This window comes from Mastomys coucha, unplaced genomic scaffold, assembly GCF_008632895.1.
Source record: "Mastomys coucha isolate ucsf_1 unplaced genomic scaffold, UCSF_Mcou_1 pScaffold12, whole genome shotgun sequence".
In the NCBI taxonomy this organism is placed as follows: domain Eukaryota; kingdom Metazoa; phylum Chordata; class Mammalia; order Rodentia; family Muridae; genus Mastomys; species Mastomys coucha.
The window spans coordinates 41,790,082-41,810,127 of NW_022196894.1; the positions used below are offsets into that span (position 1 = coordinate 41,790,082).

Sequence of the window (20,046 nt, forward strand, 5' to 3'; positions counted from 1 at the left end):
TTGGGTTTCAGTGCTAGCCTGTGTAAGAGTAGAGAGAAAATACTGAGCACAAGCCAGCATGCATTCGTTCCTCTTGTTCCTGACTATGGATGTGATGTAACCAGCTCTGATGGACTATAACCCGACACTGTGAGCTGAAATAATCCTTTCTTCTCTAAACTGCTTTTGTCAGGATATTTTGACTTAACTGAAAGGGAAACTTTGTTTGCTTTCTGTCGTTGCGATAAATACTATGACCCAAAGAAACTTGGAAGAAGAGGAAAGAGTTTATTTGGTTTACACTTCCGCATCACAGTCTGTCATCTGTGAGGAAAGTCATGGCAGGAGCTGGAGCAGAAAACACTGAAGAACACTGTTTACCAGCTTGCTCAGGACCAATTGCCTAGGGTTAGAATCACCCACAGTGAGCTAAGCCCTTACACATCAATCAGGAATCAGGAAAAAGCCCCACAGATACGCTCCCAGGCCAGCTGATGGAGACAATTCTTCAGTTAAGGGTCTCTTGACTCTAGTCTATGCCAAGCTGCTAAAAACTAACCAGCGCAACTATCATGCCTCTAAGACTAAGCTCTCGTTTCCTGTTAATGCAAGCCATAGCTCCCAGCTACTCACTGTACAAGATATGAAGAGCTTCTGCGAGGTGACTCTGTCCACTGCTAAGTTTAAAAACTGCATAAACTCATTTATTTTTTATTTTAAAATAAAAGTTGTCAGGCATGAGTGATGCAGACCTTTAATCCCAGCTCAGGAGACAGACAGATCTCTGTGAGTTTGAGGCCAGCCTGAGATAGAGTGTTCCAGGACAGTCAGAGCTAGATAAAGAGACCCTGTCTCAAAACAGCAACAAAACAGAAAAGCTGACTAAGCCTCAAAATATTTAGCCTTAGCTGTGTTAAATTCTAAGCACTGAGCAAGGCTTCTTTCAGGAGGAACAAAAGCTGAGATGCTACCAAAGAAAAGCTGTTAGTAAATAAGTAAGCAGATTAGGTGTCCCCACTCACTACTATGCATGTCCCAAGCAGACTGGGTTAAAGGTTGCCTTCAAGTGTCCGGAAACTTTTATCTCATTGAAATATTTTGTCACCCAATGGTTCTCAGACTTTAGAGACACCTGCTTGGCTGAAAAGAGGGTGCTAGCCCCTCTCCAGAGTTCTGACTACATGTGTCTGGGGCAAGGTTAAGGTGACTGTGTCACAGGCTGTCAGATGGTGCCTGCCTTGCCAGATCATAGATCGCCTTGCATTATTTTATACTAATTATACAGAAAGAGACAGCACACACCTGGAATATTTTAACAGAAGAATATTTGATATATGTTGATGAACTTTTCAGTTATTTTTAAATGTGGCTTCCTTAAAATGCGGGCTATCATAATAGATGTAAACCATAGTCAAATTGCTTAAAATTGTGGCAAAGAAAAATAAATACATATAAAAGATAGCAAAGGCATTATATTAAACATAAAAGATAGAGCATTTTTTTTTGTTTGTTTTTTTGTTTTTTTGTTTTTTTGAGACAGGGTTTCTCTGTTATAGCCCCTGCTGTCCTGGAACTCAGTCTGTAGACCAGGCTGGCCTCGAACTCAGAAATCTGCCTGACTCTGCCTCCCAAGTGCTGGGATTAAAGGTATGTGCCACCACCACCCAGTGAGCATTTTCTTTTAAAAGAGCAAAAGTTATGCATTTTTTTGTGCTCCCAACTTTGCTACTTATAAATGAGTATCTACTATAAAAATAATTGCCACTTCAGGAGGTAATGTTCAGTTATATTAAGAACCTGATTCACCTAGAATGAAATAAGAAAATAATGCTTATCAAAAATTATTTGTTACAGACATTGTAGCTTCCTAATGGCTTACCAGAAAGCTGTCTTAAAACTCAAGAAGTTAACCAAGCTCCTTGGGTCACTTTGACACATCTTGCTTTACTCAATTTTGTAGCAATAACGTGATCAATTATAGCACAATAAAATGGCTCCAATGTCTATAAAGATTTATTTTCATAATCACAAAATAAAAAATACAGAACAAAGCAGGAAGAGAATCCAAGAGCAAATCAATACAATATACATTAAATAGTATACATGTATCTAAATAAGCAAGATGCCTCAAACTCACTTTGAACCTCTAATCCTGCGGCCTCCACCCCTCCAGTGCTGGAATTATAGGCCTGTGCCACCACATCCTGTCCACATGGTGCTGGGGATGGAACCTACGAGGCAAGCGCTCTCCCCACTGAAGACATGCTCAGCACCCAGCTATATTGGTCCTAAGGAGTTGGGTTTCCAGCCCGATGTATCTGCAGGGCTGTCGGTTTTTGTGACGTCACACACACCACATTCTGAGTTTTGTTTTGTTTGTATGCTTTGCTTTGTTATTATTGTTGCTTTTAGACGGGGTACTGACGATCGGTGATGAACTCATTGCATATCATAGGTTGGCCTGAAACTTGGCATCCCCTGCCTCCAAATGCTAGATTTGAAGACCTGTATCAACATGGCAGGCTCACATTCTAGTTTATGTTTAATCAATAACAAATTGCTCCTTTTTTTATTATTATGCTTATTCTCCTGCCTTTGTGGAGAGGTGTTCTTTGTCAGCAAGGGATTTTGGACTGGATGACATGTCCTCAATACGACACTGTCCTGTCTGGACCTCTACCTTGTTCACTTAGATAGCCACAGCACTCACAATGGAAGTTTTGAGCAATAACATCACGAAGCAAAAGAACAGTCTTCCAAACAATTTTTTTTAAAGGAGTAAATAAATTTAAAGGTATAAATACCACTACTTAAAAAGCCAAAAAAAAAAAAAAAAAAAAAAAAAAAAAAAAAAAAAAAAAAAAAAAAAAAAAAAAAAAAAACCCAACAGTGCATAGAACCGGTGCATGTTGGAAGGAATAATAGTTAGACATGCATTTATTTCCTCCTTTTGTACATGCTCCTTTAGAGATGGCAAAGACAACATTTAATTAAATTCAAAACAGGGCTGGGCATGGGGCAAGAAGGTACATTAGTGGACTGAAAGATTTTTACACAGTTTTAGAAGACAGGAAGCCGATGCCTGTCATATAAAATGAGTGAATAAGGAATAAAACTCCAAACAGATATGCTATTCATACTTTAACCATCTCTCTCAAGGCCCCTCCCCCACATCCTAGCCCCACCCCACTCAGCATATCCATATAAGCTCCTATAGTGCAATTTTCCCAGAAGTAGAGTTACTGACTCAAGCTCATTATAGATTTTAATGAATATTTCTTTGATCAAGATTAGTCAATAAAAGAAGCTATTTTCTTGAGAATAAAGAAAAGGCCATGCTAATGCAGGCGCTTGGACATTTTCTAAAATGCCTATGGCCATTGTACCACAAACGTGCCTGATTTCACAACTAAACAGCGCTGGGGCTAGTAAGCACTTGGGCTGGGAAACTGTTTCCAAGGGTTAGTTAGAAACAGCTGTCATTTTGCACTTATGCTTGAGAAGAGTTAGCTAACAATCTAATTAAAAGGGCTACATCTATCCATCAGAGGAGGCTAAGGGCCTTGAAATGTGGTTGTCAGCATTGAACACCAAACAGCACTTAATTAGCATGTTTGAGAAAGGTTTTCATTGTGAAAGTACCGCTTTGTCCATCTGTATGTCACATGTGAGGCGAAATTCTCCTCAGCCATGTAGGTATGGAGAATGAGAAGTGAGAAGACCATAGCTTTAGGTATGTAACTAGCTATTCACTAGATCCCAGCTGCAGCTTCCTCCCCCTTCCTCCTCCTTGTCACTAATAACCTGTAATTTGCCAAGTCCAAATGACTGATTTCCAGTTCCTATATTTTCTTTATTTTTTTTTTATTTTATGTACATTGGTGTTTTACCTGCATGTATGTCTGTATGAGGGTGTCCAGTCCCCTGGAACTGGAAAGACAGGTGTAAGCTGCTATGTGGGTGTAGGGAATTGAACTCAAGTCCTCTGGAAGAGTGAACTCAGCCAGTGCTCTTAACCACTGATCCATCTCATTGTTTTGAGACAGGGTCTCTCATTGAACCTGAAGTTCACTGATTTACCTAGGGTAACTAGCCATGAGCTTCATTGATTGGCCTGTCTCCTCATCCCCGCTCCCTTACTGCAGGGGTCACAGGAGAGCATCCCCACACATGGCTTTTATATGGGTTCTAGGATTGATTCAGGTCCTTGTGCTTGTTCATCAGACACTTCACCAATGAAGCTGTCTCTCCAGCCCCTAAACTTCTGAATGTTTAGGGAAGATTGTTATGTTACAACTCCATAACTGTTTAATTATTCAAGCATTTATTCATAACAATATGGACTCATAGATATTTATTTGATTCTTTGGTTCATTATCACAATTCATTTTGTTGCTTAAGCTAGTCTAACTTTGATTATCAGGCACTGTTCCAAGTTGCTGCCTGTTTCCATTTTCTTAACCCACTGTTGATACTATAACCATAATGTGCTCTATCCTCACTGGTCTGGAGTTGTTACTGCTCCAGAAGTTTCTTTGGGGAGAGGGGTGTTTTAAGACTCAAGACTTGGCGGTGGTGGCGCACACTTTTAATCCTAGCACTTGGTAGGCAGAGGCAGGCAGATTTCTGAGTTAGCAGCCAGCCTGGTCTACAGAGTGAGTTCCAGGACAGCCAGGGCTATACAGAGAAACCCTGTCTCAAACGAAACAAAACAAAACAAGAATAAAGACCTGAGCTCTAGACTTGTTTCCAAGCTGCTAGAGTCTTAGCAGACAAAGATAGGGAATAGACAGGCAGAGGCAGCCCCCCATAGACATGGCCTCTACCTTCTCAGACTAAATCACAAAGGTATGTTTTAATGTTTCTTTTTAAAAGAACTGCATCTGTACTGAACACGGGCAAACTTTTTTTCAGGTCACAATTCCCTAAACATTTACATATACATATAACAACCATTTACATCTTGTTTACATTGTGTGAACCATTAATAGTAATCCAGAGATGACTTGAACTACATAAAAGAATGTGCTTGGGTCCCATGTGAATGCTACACCATTTTTCATAAGAGCTTGGTATTCATGGACCTTGGCATCTGAGGGGACTTCCTGAAGCCAATCTCCTGAAATAGCAAAGGGCAACTCTGTATATACTGAGCCACTCTTGGCTGGAATGGGTTCACTCATTTATAACACAAATAGTGTCATTGTTACAACCAGGATGTTCCTGAGACCTTAGTAATTTCTAAAAGTTTTAAGTAACAAAGTTCCTGCATAAAGATGTGCCGGATGAACAGTCATGTAACCACCACCACCAAAATATGATACAGAACCATCCTGACACCTGGAGTATGTTCCCTGTGCAGCCATTCTCCCCTTTATAACAGGTCCTAAACATCTACATTAAACATGTTTAAACAGATGCAAATATCTAACTTTTTAAAAATAAACACACACACTGAAAAATGTACAAAAGACAAAATACTAGCCAAATTATACAGATAGAAGAGCCAACTCTTTTCTCCCCGTTTTCCTGGGTGGCTCTCCACTGTTACAAGGAGTATACAATGAAATTAGCAACTTGAAAAGGTAAAAATCACCAGGGGGTGGTGATAACACACTTGTAATTCTAGTGCTTAGAAGGCAGAGGCAGGGGGATAGCTCCCAGTTTGAGGCCAGCTGATCTACATAGAAAGTTGCTGGCCAGCAGGGATACATAAAAAGACCCTGTCTCAACAAAACAAAACAGGGTAGGAACCAACAGAATACATTTTAGAACAGTTTCTGTGAAAAGCCTTCTGTTTTAAGTGGGAGGCTGGCAAGGACATTTGTAACATGCAAAAAAAAAAAAAAAAGTTGTAATTGTTTCCTTCCATTACAACAAAAACAAAAGGACCAAAGCCTTCCCGAGCCACCACCACTTTTCTCTCAATTTCCTATTTGAAGTTCTTATTATAAAAATATATTGCTTCCACTGGGAGTGGTGACATATGTCTGTAATCACAACACTTAGGAGGTAGAGACAGGAGAATTAGGAGCTCAGGGTTATCCTTTGAGGCCAACCTGGATACATAAGACCTGATTTCATTCCCCAGAAGCCATATAAAAATCCAGATGTGGGAGCTGGGGTAATAGCCCAATGGTTAAGAGCACCGGCAACTCTTCCAGAGGGTCCAGGTTTGATCCCCAGCATCCACACAGTGGCTAACAACCACCTGCATCTTCAGTCTTAAGGGATCTGATGCCCTCTTGCAGGCAAAACAACTACATATATAAAAAAAAATAAAGTAAAATAAAATTTTAAAAATTTAAAGCTGAGCGTGGTAGTGTGCGTAGAATTGCAGCCCTGGGGAAGAAGACAAGAGGAATGTAGCCAATCGGTGAGCTTCAGGTTCAACAAGAGACCCAGTCCCAAAACATAAGGTGAGCTGAGTTGGAAGGCATTCAGCATTGGTCCCTGGCCTTCACACACAAGCACACCTCCATGTCTCTGTGTGTGTATGTATAAAAACAGATACACAATAAAGCATTTTTGTTACAAAATTGACTAAATTTGTTACTGGAAAGCGTAGCATATATAAAAATTCTGCATGAACCGAAACATGAATAATGACTTATTCAAAATTTATTCCTAGAACATTCTTATTAAATTGATCTATCAGTGCACTTGTTGAGGAGTGTATTTTTCTCAGGAGAGCTACCATATCAAATCTAAATGTTCCTTTCAAAGCCTTATATGGAAGGACTGAAGAAACCACGAGCACACATTTCTTCTTAGTTAGTACGTTGATATCTCACAGATCAGAAGTCACCGTGCCCCTGGTTACATATGGCTTACACTCATGTGACTGTAAAATACACACTGCTATCCTTACAAAGCAGCCCCTATCTAACATGAAGGCCTCAGATTTCTCTTTATGCTGTCTGTCATGTCTGTTTGTCTGGAGCCCCGAGTACCTGCTATCAGCTTCTCTGAGTCCGGCAGGTGTGTGAACTGCTGCCTGTATTCCTCATTCCTGTCTTTATAGGTGGAACTCGAAATCTGAAACAATAAAAAGATTAGGTTGTTGTTGACTTACTCTTGCAATCGCTTAGGAAACACATTCAAAATGAAACTTAAAAGTCACATTCTGTCAATATTATGTCCTTATATGAAAGAACCATGAACATTTCAGAAACCATCCCATCCGTGTGACGCTTTTCTGTCTGTGAACGCCGGACAGGCCATGAAAGCTAGGAGCTGTGTTTACAGAGGAGGCTGGGCTGATGTAGAGAAAGCAGAAAAGCCGTCTTTAGATGTAAATGGGGAAACCCTAGAGTCATCTGGGCAGCCTGAGAGCATGGTCCCACCTAGAACAAGCCAGGCGGCAGATTAACAAGGGTTTTGCCGGACAGATCTAGAAGGACAGGAGGCCGCGTGGGCCTGACGAATCCATAGGCTCCTACCAAAGCTGCAGACATGGGGAGCAACCAGGAGACTGAACTTGAGCTACTTCCACATTCCTGCCTGGACACACAAGAGAAGGGAGACTGTAGGAACTGGGTCAAATGAGAAGAGCTTAAACTTTGGCCACATTATCTAATGTACATATAGATCTGTCAGTAGAAGGAAAGGCCTTTCTAGATCTTTGTATTTGAGTGTAACATTTAGCAATCACTTGTCAATATATAGGGTGACTCCTAGGAAGCCAGTCTTAAAAAAAAAAAGAAAAGCAATAATAAAACCAGCAGAGATATATCCATTCCCATGTGTTATAGGACAAACCCAGATTTACTGTAAGCAAGTCCTTAAACAAACAAACAAAATCAACAGGGACAGGCAATCCTTTTGGCCGGGGAGAAAACAATCAGAATGCAAAGTTGCTAATGAGGCAGGTGAGTAGGGCGGAGAGCAAGGCCTAGGAAGTAAAGCCTAACAAAGCACTCTGGCTAAGAGCAGGGCTGGAATTCCCGGCTGAGGCAAACTCAGACTGGCTCACACCAAGGGCACAGGTGTAGAGGCACTCCAGAGTATCGGAAAACCACCCAGGGCTCGTAGTAATAATAAATGTCACTCTGGGTAGGGAGTTAAGACAATAATATGACATGCACCATGTCAAGTTCTATGGAGAATGGCATGCGACAGGCAAATTATGTACAGAAAGCCCAGATCTTTTGGGAAATGGCAAAGCCTACCCCAGCTTGCCTTCTTTGGAAGTTCATCTTTCTGAATAAATTCTCTTCTTGTGCTTGTTACTAATTGTTTCTGGCGAATTCTTTGTAGCAGCATGCAGGTACCTCGACCCCCTGCTGGATATAACCTCTAATCTACAGAATCACTAGCACACACGCCATTTGAGTCATCTAATGGGCAGTAAAAAAAAAAAAATTATAAAGCATGGTGAGCAACAGAAAAGAAAGAAATCAATAGGTCATAGAAACAATCCTTGACAGCCTCAGGCACTGGATTTAAGAGCCTAAGACATCAAAGAAATTGTCCCCCAAATGTTCAAAGAACTAGAGGAAACCATGCTTGATGATGAATGTAAACATGATATGACCTAAGCTATGAGGGCTGCCCTAGCTTCAACTGTCAACTTGACAGCTCAGAGCCATCTGAGACAAAAGCCTCAAGTGAGGAATTGCCTAGATCAGATTGGCCTGTGGGCTTGTCTGTGGGGGATTAGCTTGCTTATTAATTTATGCAGGAGGGCCCAGTCCACTGTGGGCAGCACTATTCCTAGGCAGGTGGTCCTGCGGTGCCTTAGAAAGCTAGCTGAGCAGAGCCAGCAGAGCAAGACAGCAAACAGTGTTCTTTCATGGTTGCTGCTTTGAGTTCCTACTGGAGTTCCTGAGCTGACTGCCCTCGATGATGAACTGTTACCTAGAAGAAGCAGCCAAATAAAGCCTTTCCTCCCCAAGTTGATTTTACTCATGGTGTTTATCATAGCAGCAGAATAACACTTGAACAGGGGGCAAAGGTATTTGCTTCTCAGCCTGAGGACCTGGTTCAATATCCAGAAATCCAAATGGTGGAAGGGGAGAACAGACTCCCACAGGTTATGCCCTGGCTTACACACACACACACACACACACACACACACACACACACACATACACGCACGCACACATGCTTGCTCACACAAACACACACACACATACATGTCTATACTTTAAAATATTTCAAATCAAAATTAAAATAATAGCCTAAAATATTTGACACACAGATAAATAAATGGAGAATAAAGAAACAAAACTAACAGGAAACAGGAGTAATAGACAATAAAAAGGTCTATTTGTCAGTCCCACCATATTCTATGTATTAATATAATCAGACCACAGAACAGAGGTTAGGATGAAACTGGTAGAAAGCAAATGTCTAGAATAATCTAAATGCCGTGCTCAAGAACTCAGAACAAGCTCTGCTCCGCCTGCTTGCCTTGTGGGGCTGAGCAACTGCAGGACCCTCGGACTTCCATTCACAGCTGCTGCTGACCATTGTTGGGAGTTCATTGTTGGGAGTTGGACTACAGACTATGGCTATCATTCCTTCATTCCATCTCTGATTCATACCTGTGAGCTAATTTATATCTTGGCAGTATTAGAAGCTACAGAGACAGGGAGGTAGATCAATGGAATAGAATTGAAGACCCAGAAATGAACCCACACACCTATGGTCACTTGATCTTTGACAAAGGAGAGAAAATCATTCAGTGCAAAAAGGACAGTATTTTCAACAACAAATGGTCCTGGTTTAACTGGCAGTCAGCATGTAGAAGAATGAAAATCAATCCATTCTTATCACTTGGAGAAAAAGTCTGAGTGGATCAAGGACCTCTACATAAAACCAGATACACTGAAACTAATAGAAGAGAAAGTGGGGAAGAGCCTCGAACACACGGGCACAGAGGAAAATTTCCTGAACATAACACCAGTGACTTATGCTTTGAGATCAAGAATCAACAAATGGGACCTCATGAAATTGCAAAGCTTCTGTAAAGCAAAGGACACTGTCAATAGGACAAAAAGGCAACCAACAGTTTGGGAAAAGATCTTTACCAATCCTACATCTGATAAAGGGCTAATATCCAATATATATAAAGAAGAAAGTCAAGAAGTTAGACTCCACAGAAGCAAATAACCTTATTAGAAAATGGGGAGCAGAGCTAAACAGAGAATTCTCAACTGAGGAATATTGAATGGCTGAGAAGCACATAAAGAAATGTTCAACATCCTTAGTCATCAAGGAAATGCAAATCAATTCCCCCTCACACCAGTCAGAGTGGCTAAGATCAAAAACCCAAGTGACAGCAGATGCTGGACAGGAAGTGGAGAAAGAGGAACATTCCTCCATTGTTCATGAGATTGCTAGCTGGTACAACCCCTCTGGAAATTAGTATGGTGGTTCCTCAGAAAATTGTCCATAGTGTTTCCTGAAGACCCAGCTATACCATTCCTTACCATATACCCAAAGATGCTCCAACATATAACAAGGACACTTGCTCCACTATGTTCATAGCAGCCTTTTTTTTTTTTATAATAGCCAGAAGCTGGAAAGAACCCAGATGTCCTTCAACAGAGAAATCAATGCAGAAAATGTGGAACATTTACACAATGGAGTACTACATAGCTATTAAAAACAATGAATTCATGAAATTCTTAGGCAAATGGATTGAACTAGAAAATATTATCCTGTGTAAGGTGAATCTAATCACAAAAGAACCCACATGGTATGCATTCACTTATTAAGTGGTTATTAGCCCAAAAGCTCAGAATATCCAAGATACAAATCACAGACCACATGAAGCTCAAGAAGAAGGAAGATCAAAGAGTGGGTGCTTTGGTCCTTCTTAGAAATGGGAACAAAATACTCATGGAAGCAAATAAGGAGGCAAAGGGTAGAACAGAGACTGAAGGAACTGCCATGCAGAGACTGCCCCACCTGGGGATCCATCCCATATACAGTCACCAAACCCAGACACTATTGTGGATGCCAAGAAGTGCTTACTGAAAGGAGCCTGATATAGCTGTCTCCTAAGAGGCTCTGCCAGAGCCTGACAAATACAGAGCTGGATGCTTACAGCCAACCATTGGACTGAGCACTAGGTCCCCAATGGAGGACTTCAAGAAAGGACTGAACAGTTGTGCAACTACATAGGAAGAACAACATCAACCATCCAAAATCCCCAAAGCTCCCAGGGATTAAGCCACCAACCAAGGAGTACACATGGAGGGACCCATGGCTCCAGCCACAAATGTAACAGGGGATGGATTTGCTGGGCATCAATAGGAGGAGAGACCCTTGGTCCTGTGAAGGCTAGATGTTCCAGTGCAGGGGAATGTGAGGGTAAGAAGGAGGGAACAGGTGGATGGGTGGGAACACCTTTATAGAAGCAGGGGGAGGGGGATGCGACAGGGGGTTTTGGGGGAGAACGGGGAAAGGGGGATACCATTTGAAATGTAAATAAAGAAAATATCCAATAAAAAAAAATGCTACCTGAAAAAAAAAAAGAACTCAGAACAAGAAAAACACATTTTTTAAGCAAAAAAATAAAAGGGTAATAAAGAAAAGAGTAAATTATTTTTTAAAATTGGAACACAAAAACAATGAAACATAAATGAGAAAGAGAGAGAACATTGTTTTAAAAACAATGATCAATCAACTAAGTGGACAAACTTTCAGTGAGACTGATGAAGAAAAGCAAAAAGGAGACAAGATATGAATTATCATTATTAATAATTAAACAAGATAACACTGTAGATACTACAGATCTCTAAGGAAATAAGGAGAAATTCATATGCCTCTATTCATATGAATGCATCGCCCTGGAGAGCACCCTGACTTCTCAAAATATACAACTACTATAGCTCACTCAGGATGGAACAGTTCACTTCAGTTGGCCCACAACCTCCAAGGAAAATGAATTTATAATTTCAAATTTCCCAAGACGGAAATCTCTAAGACTACATGGCTTCACTGGAGAAGGCTTAAATGTTTAAAAACTCAATTCCATTATGCACAATTTTTTTAAAATATTAGGTTAGAAAAGAACAAATCTCAATTCTTGTATAAAGCAAGTATTACTCTAATATCAAAACTAGATAAGAATATTACAAAGACCAGAAAATGATAGAAAAATATCCTCTGGAATAGAGATGCAAAAATTCTTAAAATGTGAGCAAATACCCTTCAGCAATATAGAAAGTGAATAATACATCCTGACCCAGGGACCCATGGCTGGCTTAGTAGGCAAAAGTTAATCAATGAGATCAGCTAAAAAAATAATAAAGAAATATCATTTCACTTAATATATAATTAATGTTTGAGATAACTCAACATCTACTTTTAATTAAAACAGCAAATAAACTATCTCCAAATTGGGAATACAAAAGAAGTTCCTCAACTCGAAAAAGAGCATCTACAAATGACCTATGGTTTATAAAATACTTTAATGGTGAAAAACTTGATTCACACAATAAATTGAGATTCACTCTTTTTAAATCTAAATACTGGAAAAGAGTATGCAGAATAGAATTGAGTTTTTATACTGGGATTTTTTAAGATTTCTCAGTGAAACCATCAAGGCTTGGAGGTTTCTTCCATTATGTTGGTATAGTAGTTTGGATTAGTACCTCAAATTACAAATTTTAGAAACTTAATCTGCAGCCTGGAGTAGTGCCGCACACCTATAATCCCAGTTCTTGAAAGGCCAAGGCAGGAGGATCACAAGTTTGATTTTTGAGATATCTAGTGAATTCAGGCTGCTTAAATTATAGTTAAGATTTTACACACATATACATTCATGTATATAGACACACAGACACACACAGACACACACACACAGACACACACACACACACACACACACACACACACACACACACACACACAGAGGCAAATTAATTTCCAAGGCTGCGGATACAGTTTCATGGCCCATTTGCTTAGTACGCCTGATAACCTGGGTTCAATGCCCAGTATTAAACTAACAAACAAACAAAAATGCCTTCCCTCCCCAGTACAATCTTTTTTCTTCTTTTTATAAATTAGTTGTCTGTGGTCTCATTATAGCTATACAAAGTAAGCTAACAGATGATTTATTAGCCATGTTTTCAGCCAAAAGAAATGTAATTTTCTATTAATTTTTTTCATACAATGTATTTTGGTCTTATTCTTTTTCCTCCCCATCTCCTTTCCAGATCCTCTCCTCTTCCCTACTCACCCAACTTCATGTTCTTTCTCTTTCAAAAAACATAAACAAAAAACCCCAAAAGAAAAAAAGAAGTACCAAAACAAAACAAAACAAGTGCACCAAAAAACCATGGAGACTGTTTTTGTTTGTTTTTTCAGCAGGCCCCCAGACCTTAGCACAAGTGACTCCATGATAGAAATATCACTCAGGCCATACAACTCAGCATGCAGACAGCACCACCTGGCAAAATGGAACAAAGGTCTAATCCATCAAAGTCCACAGTTCCGATAATGTCTCTCAATGTACTAACCTTGCTTTTGGCTTCTGTAGTTCCTCTTCTGGCTAGCTGTTCTTGTTAACTGAAGTATGTCAACCCGGGATATGGCTTTATGTGCTTAGAAACTCACCCTGAGCAAGGCTCGAGGATACACTGGGATCCCACACACCCAGTGCAGTCAATGACTGTCTAATAAAGTCTGTCTACTGGCTTACACCCATGTCTGAGTAGTCTTCTCTGGTCAATAGCTCACAAGGCAGCTTTGCTTGGGCCTCCTAGCTAATGTTACTTCTCTGGTTTCTTGACTCTGTTTGTTCATGCAGTCTTTTTTGTTTTTGTAGTTCCTATCACTACCTGACATAACATGGCACATTTGCTTATTTGTAGTCTATCTGTCTTGCACTCTGACTGTAGCTTCTAGGGTGGTTGTAGCACTGCCCGGTTCACTTAGAACAGCAGTTCTCAACCTGTGGATTGCAACCATTGAAAAACCTGTATTCCCAACAGTCTTAGGAACTGAGACACCTCTTGGTAGCAAAGTAACAGTTATGAAGTAGCAATGAAAACAATTTTATGATTAGGGGTCATGATAATGTGAGGAACTGTATTAAAGGGTCATAGATAGCATCAGAAGGGTTGGAACCCACTGGCTTAGAGCATGATGGCACATCAAAGACGCTCAAGTAGATGATTAGGAAGTCTTCATCTTCACCCTTTTGCTCTCTACATTTACCACTGCTAACACAGTGGCTCTGCTCACATAGTCTTTAAGTTGTCCTGTGAGAGGTTCACTGAACCCCCTGATTCTCGCCTCCCTTCAGGAACAGGAGATTTCACGCATGTTCTCTGCCCTTGCTCATTCTCCACGTCCATTTTCTGAAATCTCCTTCCATGCCTAGTAGATGGATCTTTTGTCCCCTTATGTCTGAAACTGCTGTTTTACCATGCTGATGGATTATCCATTGTTCCCTTACGTCTGCTGACATTTTCTTTCACACTCTCTCAGTGGTACAATCTGATTTTATATATGTGTGTATGCGTATATGTATGTATGTATATATGTTTATATATCTTTAAGATTTTATTACTTATGTTTATTATATATTATATATTGATATTATATATTAATATGTAAGTAATAGGGTATGTTAATATATAATATATTTTATTTATTTATTTCTACTTCTCTTCTGCTTCGGTTTTCCACAGTCCTTGTATTTACTGTTTTTCAAATCTGCCTAGCATTTGAAACTTCACTACCCATTTATATTTTTATCTATTCCTGTTAAATCCTTACTTGAAGGTTTATTTTTTTTTCAAGTCTGTATAGCAAATCTGAGGGCCTGCACGGGGAGCAAGGCATGCCCTCTGCTGAGCTACAATTTCCCCTGATACTCCATAGCTGTATTCTGTAAGTTCTGGAACCCAGGTACATCATTTGTTGAATTTCCTTATGCTCACTAATAGAGTATTATACTCAATCTCCAAACTCTCAGGAGAAACTCACTCCCACGCCACCTAAGCCCAGTTTAGCTAGATGAGTTTCCTTGTCTTTAGTTTGAAGATGTAGGTAGATTTCTCTCCTTGCCTACATTTCACAGATGGTACAAGTCTTGTAGAGTCATGGCCTTATGAAGCATTCTCGGTCCTAACCCGTGTAAGTTCAAGGGATCATCTCCTATCCTGTGCCAGGGCTGCCTTGGCATTACACATACCTGTAACTCTAGGAATCACTTCATTCTTCCTCCTAGCCCTTAAGCACTTTCTTTCTTATTGTATGATCTATAATCCCAGGTAAGTGTTGTGAACATGTCTGTAATGGATGGCTCAGAGGGAAAGCGTGCTGTACAAGCACATGTAACTTTTCGATCACCAGCATATATATAGAGGAAGCCAGGCCCAACAGCACACATGTGTAAACCTCAGCTTTGGTTGACAAGGGAAGAGAATGGCAGACCCTCGGATGGTCTAGCAAAATCAGTGAGTTCCAGGTTCAATGAGTGACCCTGTCTCTAAAGTAGAGAAGGCCAGCAAGATGGTTCAGGGGGTCGGGCAGTGGTGGCGCATGCCTTTAATCCCAGCACTTGGGAGGCAGAGGCAGGTGGATTTCTGAGTTGGAGGCCAGTCTGGTCTACAGAGTGAGTTCCAGGACAGCCAGGACAACAATGAGAAACCCTGTCTCGGAAAAAAAAAAAAAAAAAGATGGTTCAAGGGTTAAAGGCATTTGCCACCAAGTTGGATGATCTAAGTTTGACCCCCCAGGTCCACATAGAGCAGATTTACACGAGTTATCCTTTGACCACATACTCCATGGGAAACATGCCAAACATGTACATATATAAAAAATACATGAAATTCAAAAAAAAGTTAAATCTGGGCTAGAAAGATGACTCCGCAGTTAAGACTCTGGCTAGTCTTCCCGAGAACCAGGGTTTGATTTCCCTGTGGAGGTTTATGACCCTCTACAACTCAGTTCCATGCATGGGATCTGATGCCTTCTTCTGTCCTCCCCAGTCACTGTATGCACACAGTGCACAGACATAAAAGCAGGCAAAACATCCATACACACAAACTAAAAGCAAATAAACTTCAAAAATGTAATTTAAATCTAAAAACACATGCTAACATGGAAAACAGCATAGGAAAGCCATCCAGCACCAACCTCTGGTCCTCACACCTGTGTACACTAACACGTACATGCTTACAGCAAACACACACACGTGCACACACACACACAGAGTTTACAACATTATATGCTGCATCCCTTGATAGTTTTACTATAATGTTCATTTAATTTAAACATTCCCCTCCTCCTATTGCCAAAAACACTAACTCCTTTTTCTTATAGTTAAATCTAAAAATGTTAGCCAATACCTCCTCAATTTATAAGAGTATTTAATTAATATATACATAAACATTATCAAATAGAATTAACTTTAAAAATGATTCTGAAAGAAAACTTCCTCTTTATTAAAAAGTCATCAGAGTAAAATGCAGCATAGCCATTATAGGTTTGAATAAACATGGGCTGTGCTTGCCCCTGAAGACAACGGGACTATAGGGCAGCTTTCCTCCAAACTCACTAATTAATCCTCAGTGGCCTCTTTGGCCTCTTTTGCCAAGATGTATACCACAGCATTAATTAACCCTACGTGTGCCTATGCATCAGGCCTGCAGGGAGTTTTCTCCCTACTTTCAAGTAGAACACCGTAGCTGTGAGTAATGTGAGCAACACTGTAACTCAGCGAGAAAGCACAGAGCTAAAATGTCTGGTTCCTTGGACGATTAAAAATGCAACTGGACTGTGACCAGAAGTTGGTTTAAAACTTTCCCTGTGCTAATCATTATTTGAGTATAGTGTTTCAAAATGTGTATGTTTTATTCTTAAATGTTTTAGAACAAAAAGATAAAAGGACATGGTTGATTTGAATTCTGAGCACTTTAAAAATTCTCCTACATCATCTTCTTTTCCTATTTACTTTCTAAATTAAATATCTAAGATTTATATCACCCCTATTCTGTTAGGATTTTTAAAAATCATAGTGATTTAAGGACACTATATAGACTTTCATTTTAGTTACACATTTCAGAAAACTATAATTTGTTCACTTTTAAGATAAAATCATCAGTTAAGCCAGCTACTAAGGAAATGAGTTTATACAATTGACAAACATTTTCTAAGAGGTACTTAACAGAAAATCAAAGTCAGACAGCATGGCCAATGATCAACACCTTCTTCACAGAACTACGGCATCTAACAATCCAGTTAAGTCATCTTCTAAACGCGCACAACACAAACTCCCAGAGGCCCCTTCCTTTTCCCACTTGTGACTAACTGCACACCCCTGAGAGAGCCTACTCAACAAACAGTCTTGCCACAGAGCTGTCTGCTTGGCCTCTGGGATTTTAATCCACGTGGAATATATCATTAGTTTAGTTGGTAAGAAAAAAAAAACTCTCTTTTTTCCTTTTGCCATGTACTTTTTACTAACAGGTAAAAGACAAAAAGCATAAATATTTACTTGCCAGTAACTTTATTTTCAATTTCACTTGCTATCACTTTTGGTTTCATGAGATATAAAAGTCAACAATGAAAGCCATTTCTCATAGTCTAGAATTAAACATTGCAATTTGGTTTTTTGGGGTTTTTTGTTTATTTTTATTTTATTTTATTTTATTTTTGGTTTTTCGAGAGAGGGTTTCTCTGTATAGCTCTGGCTGTCCTGGAACACACTCTGTAGCCTGGCCTCGAATTCAGAAATCCACCTGCCTCTGCCTCCCAAGTTCTAGGATTAAAGGCATGCACCTCCACCAGCTATTTTTTTGTTTTTGTTTTTGTTTTTTTAGATTTATTTATTATTATATAAAAGTACACTGTAGCTGTCTTCAGACATACCAGAAGAGGGTATCAGATCTCATTATGGATAGTTGTGAGCCACCATGTCATTGCTGGGATTTGAACTCAGGACCTTTGGAAGAGCAGTCAGTGCTCTCACCAGTCCTGCAATTTGTATAAGTAAATAAATATGAAAGACCCCCAGAACTGGGGAGATCCTTACTCAAGTCTCGGGATGACGCGACCACCCAATGACTCACAAGAGACCGAACTTGCTGCAATCACATGAGGTTTATTAGGGATAGGCCGGTACCGGGGTCGATCTCGTGACCAGGCTGGCCAGAGTTCGACCCCAAACACAAGAAGTGTGGGGTATTTAAAGGGAAAGACCACAAACTGGGGGCGGGGAGAGGGTTACCAAGGAAACATGACATAAAAACAGTGGAAAATTTCAGAGGGACCCAACCCAAGGTATTCAGTTAGGGAGGGGAATATATTCATTCTAGGAATGTAATCTTCATCTACTGGTCGACAGGGTGGAGAGTCTCATAAACCAGTAGACCTTCATTCTTAGTTCCGCCCTCATTGTGGATCATTCAGGAGGGGCGGGTATCGAGAACCAGAGCCCTGAGGCTCTGAGTTAGCCAAGTTCCTAGAACTGGCTATTCCACCTTTTTTGGCTTGTGGCAGAGGTTTTCCATGCCCCCTTTTAAGTAAAGGTTACACATTATACATACATTTCTATTAAATGCCCTCATTTTAAATTCTAAGATTCTCCAGCCTTTCAAATACATACATATAAACATACATACATAAACTCATATATCCTAGCTTTGATCACAAGAGTGAAGTTGAAAGCCTGAAGCTATAGCTCTCACTATCAGCAGCTATGAAGACTTAATCAAAACCAATACCCTGCATTTAAGCTATCCTAAAAGAAAGACAAACATTAGCACATCTATCTAAGGGCATGCCATTCGGACGGACTTTGGTTGTCAGACTGTGACTCAATCTCTATTGTACAAGTGATTCCATTGAAGTCAGCTGGGCTGTAGGGTGGGCACCCTAGATCACTATACAGTAAAGCCACTAGGGGCAGAGCAGAGTGCTATTTTATCCTTATCCCCAGTGTTTTATTTTCAAGCTAATTCACTCAGTTGTGTCACGCTGCCCTCCAAGTTCACTACTGAGGAACAGCTGCCTGGATGAATTATTCTTCATGACTGATTTTCCTTAGTTCTTGAAACATCAGACTTTAAGAAGTCTGTGACCTGTTTATCAGACACTTTCCAGGAGCTGTGCCACAGCTTTGGTAAGGACAGCAGCTCCTCCCATGGGCACGTAGGGTGCTAGGAAGCCTGTCCCCCCAGAGACCCACAGCTCTAATTGTTTGTCCCCTGGTAACCCCGTGGGACTGAAGGGTGAGATCAAAAACACAGATCATGGGCCTCAGAAGTGGCAGAGTAGCTGGCGCAGGATCCTTTCTACCTCTGTCTACACCTAGGAGAGACTACTGATCCACAGCCCTCTCTGCCCCTTCCCCGCAAGCAGAGCTTGCCACCAGAGAGTGCTCCAACCAAGGCCCTCTCTGCACCTTTCCTGCAAGTGGAGAGCCTGTCTCCAGGGTTTGTTCTGACCCCAGGACTCAGGAGGGACAACTGATCCACAGCCCTCTGCACAGGGGTCTTACCAGAGGAAAGCTGAACTCCCAGAAGTATTGACACAGGCTTACAGACCCACAGGAGGAACAAACTCCAGCCAGAGACAGCAAGAACATCTACCACCAGAGATCAACAGATGGCAAAAGGCAAAGGCAAGAATCTTACCAACAGAAACCAAGACTACTTGGCTTCATCAGAACCTAGTACTCCCTCCATAGCAAGTCCTGGATATCCCAAAACACTGGAAAAGCAAGATTTGGATCTAAAAATCATATCTCACGATGGTGATAGAGGAATTTAAGAAGGGCATGAATAACACTCTTAAAGAAAGACAGGAAAACATAGGTAAAAATGTTCAAGCCCTTAAAGAGGAAACACAAAAATCCCTTAAAGAATTACAGGAAAGCACAACCAAACAGGTGAAGGAATTGAACAAAACCATCCAGGACCTAAAAATAGAAGTAGAAACAGTTAAGAAATCACAAAGAGAGACAACTCTGGAGATAGAAATCCTAGGAAAGAAGTCAGAAAACATAGATGCAAGTATCACCAACAGAATGCAAGAGATAGAAGAGAGAATCTCAGGTACAGAAGATACCACAGAAAACATTGACACAACAGTCAAAGA

At 40.4% G+C, this 20,046-nt stretch overlaps 1 protein-coding gene across 6 annotated transcripts in view; it reads right to left on the reverse strand.

Annotated features, from left to right (window-relative positions):
- The window catches only part of Gramd1c (GRAM domain containing 1C), an 89,029-nt gene that overhangs the window by 51,986 nt on the left and 16,997 nt on the right, over positions 1-20,046 (reverse strand). For all 6 annotated transcript variants that reach the window (XM_031363948.1, XM_031363944.1, XM_031363949.1 and 3 more), the window contains one exon: positions 6,933-7,017. In XM_031363948.1, coding sequence (XP_031219808.1) covers positions 6,933-7,017 — 85 coding nt within the window. The remainder of the gene's footprint in view (positions 1-6,932; positions 7,018-20,046) is intronic.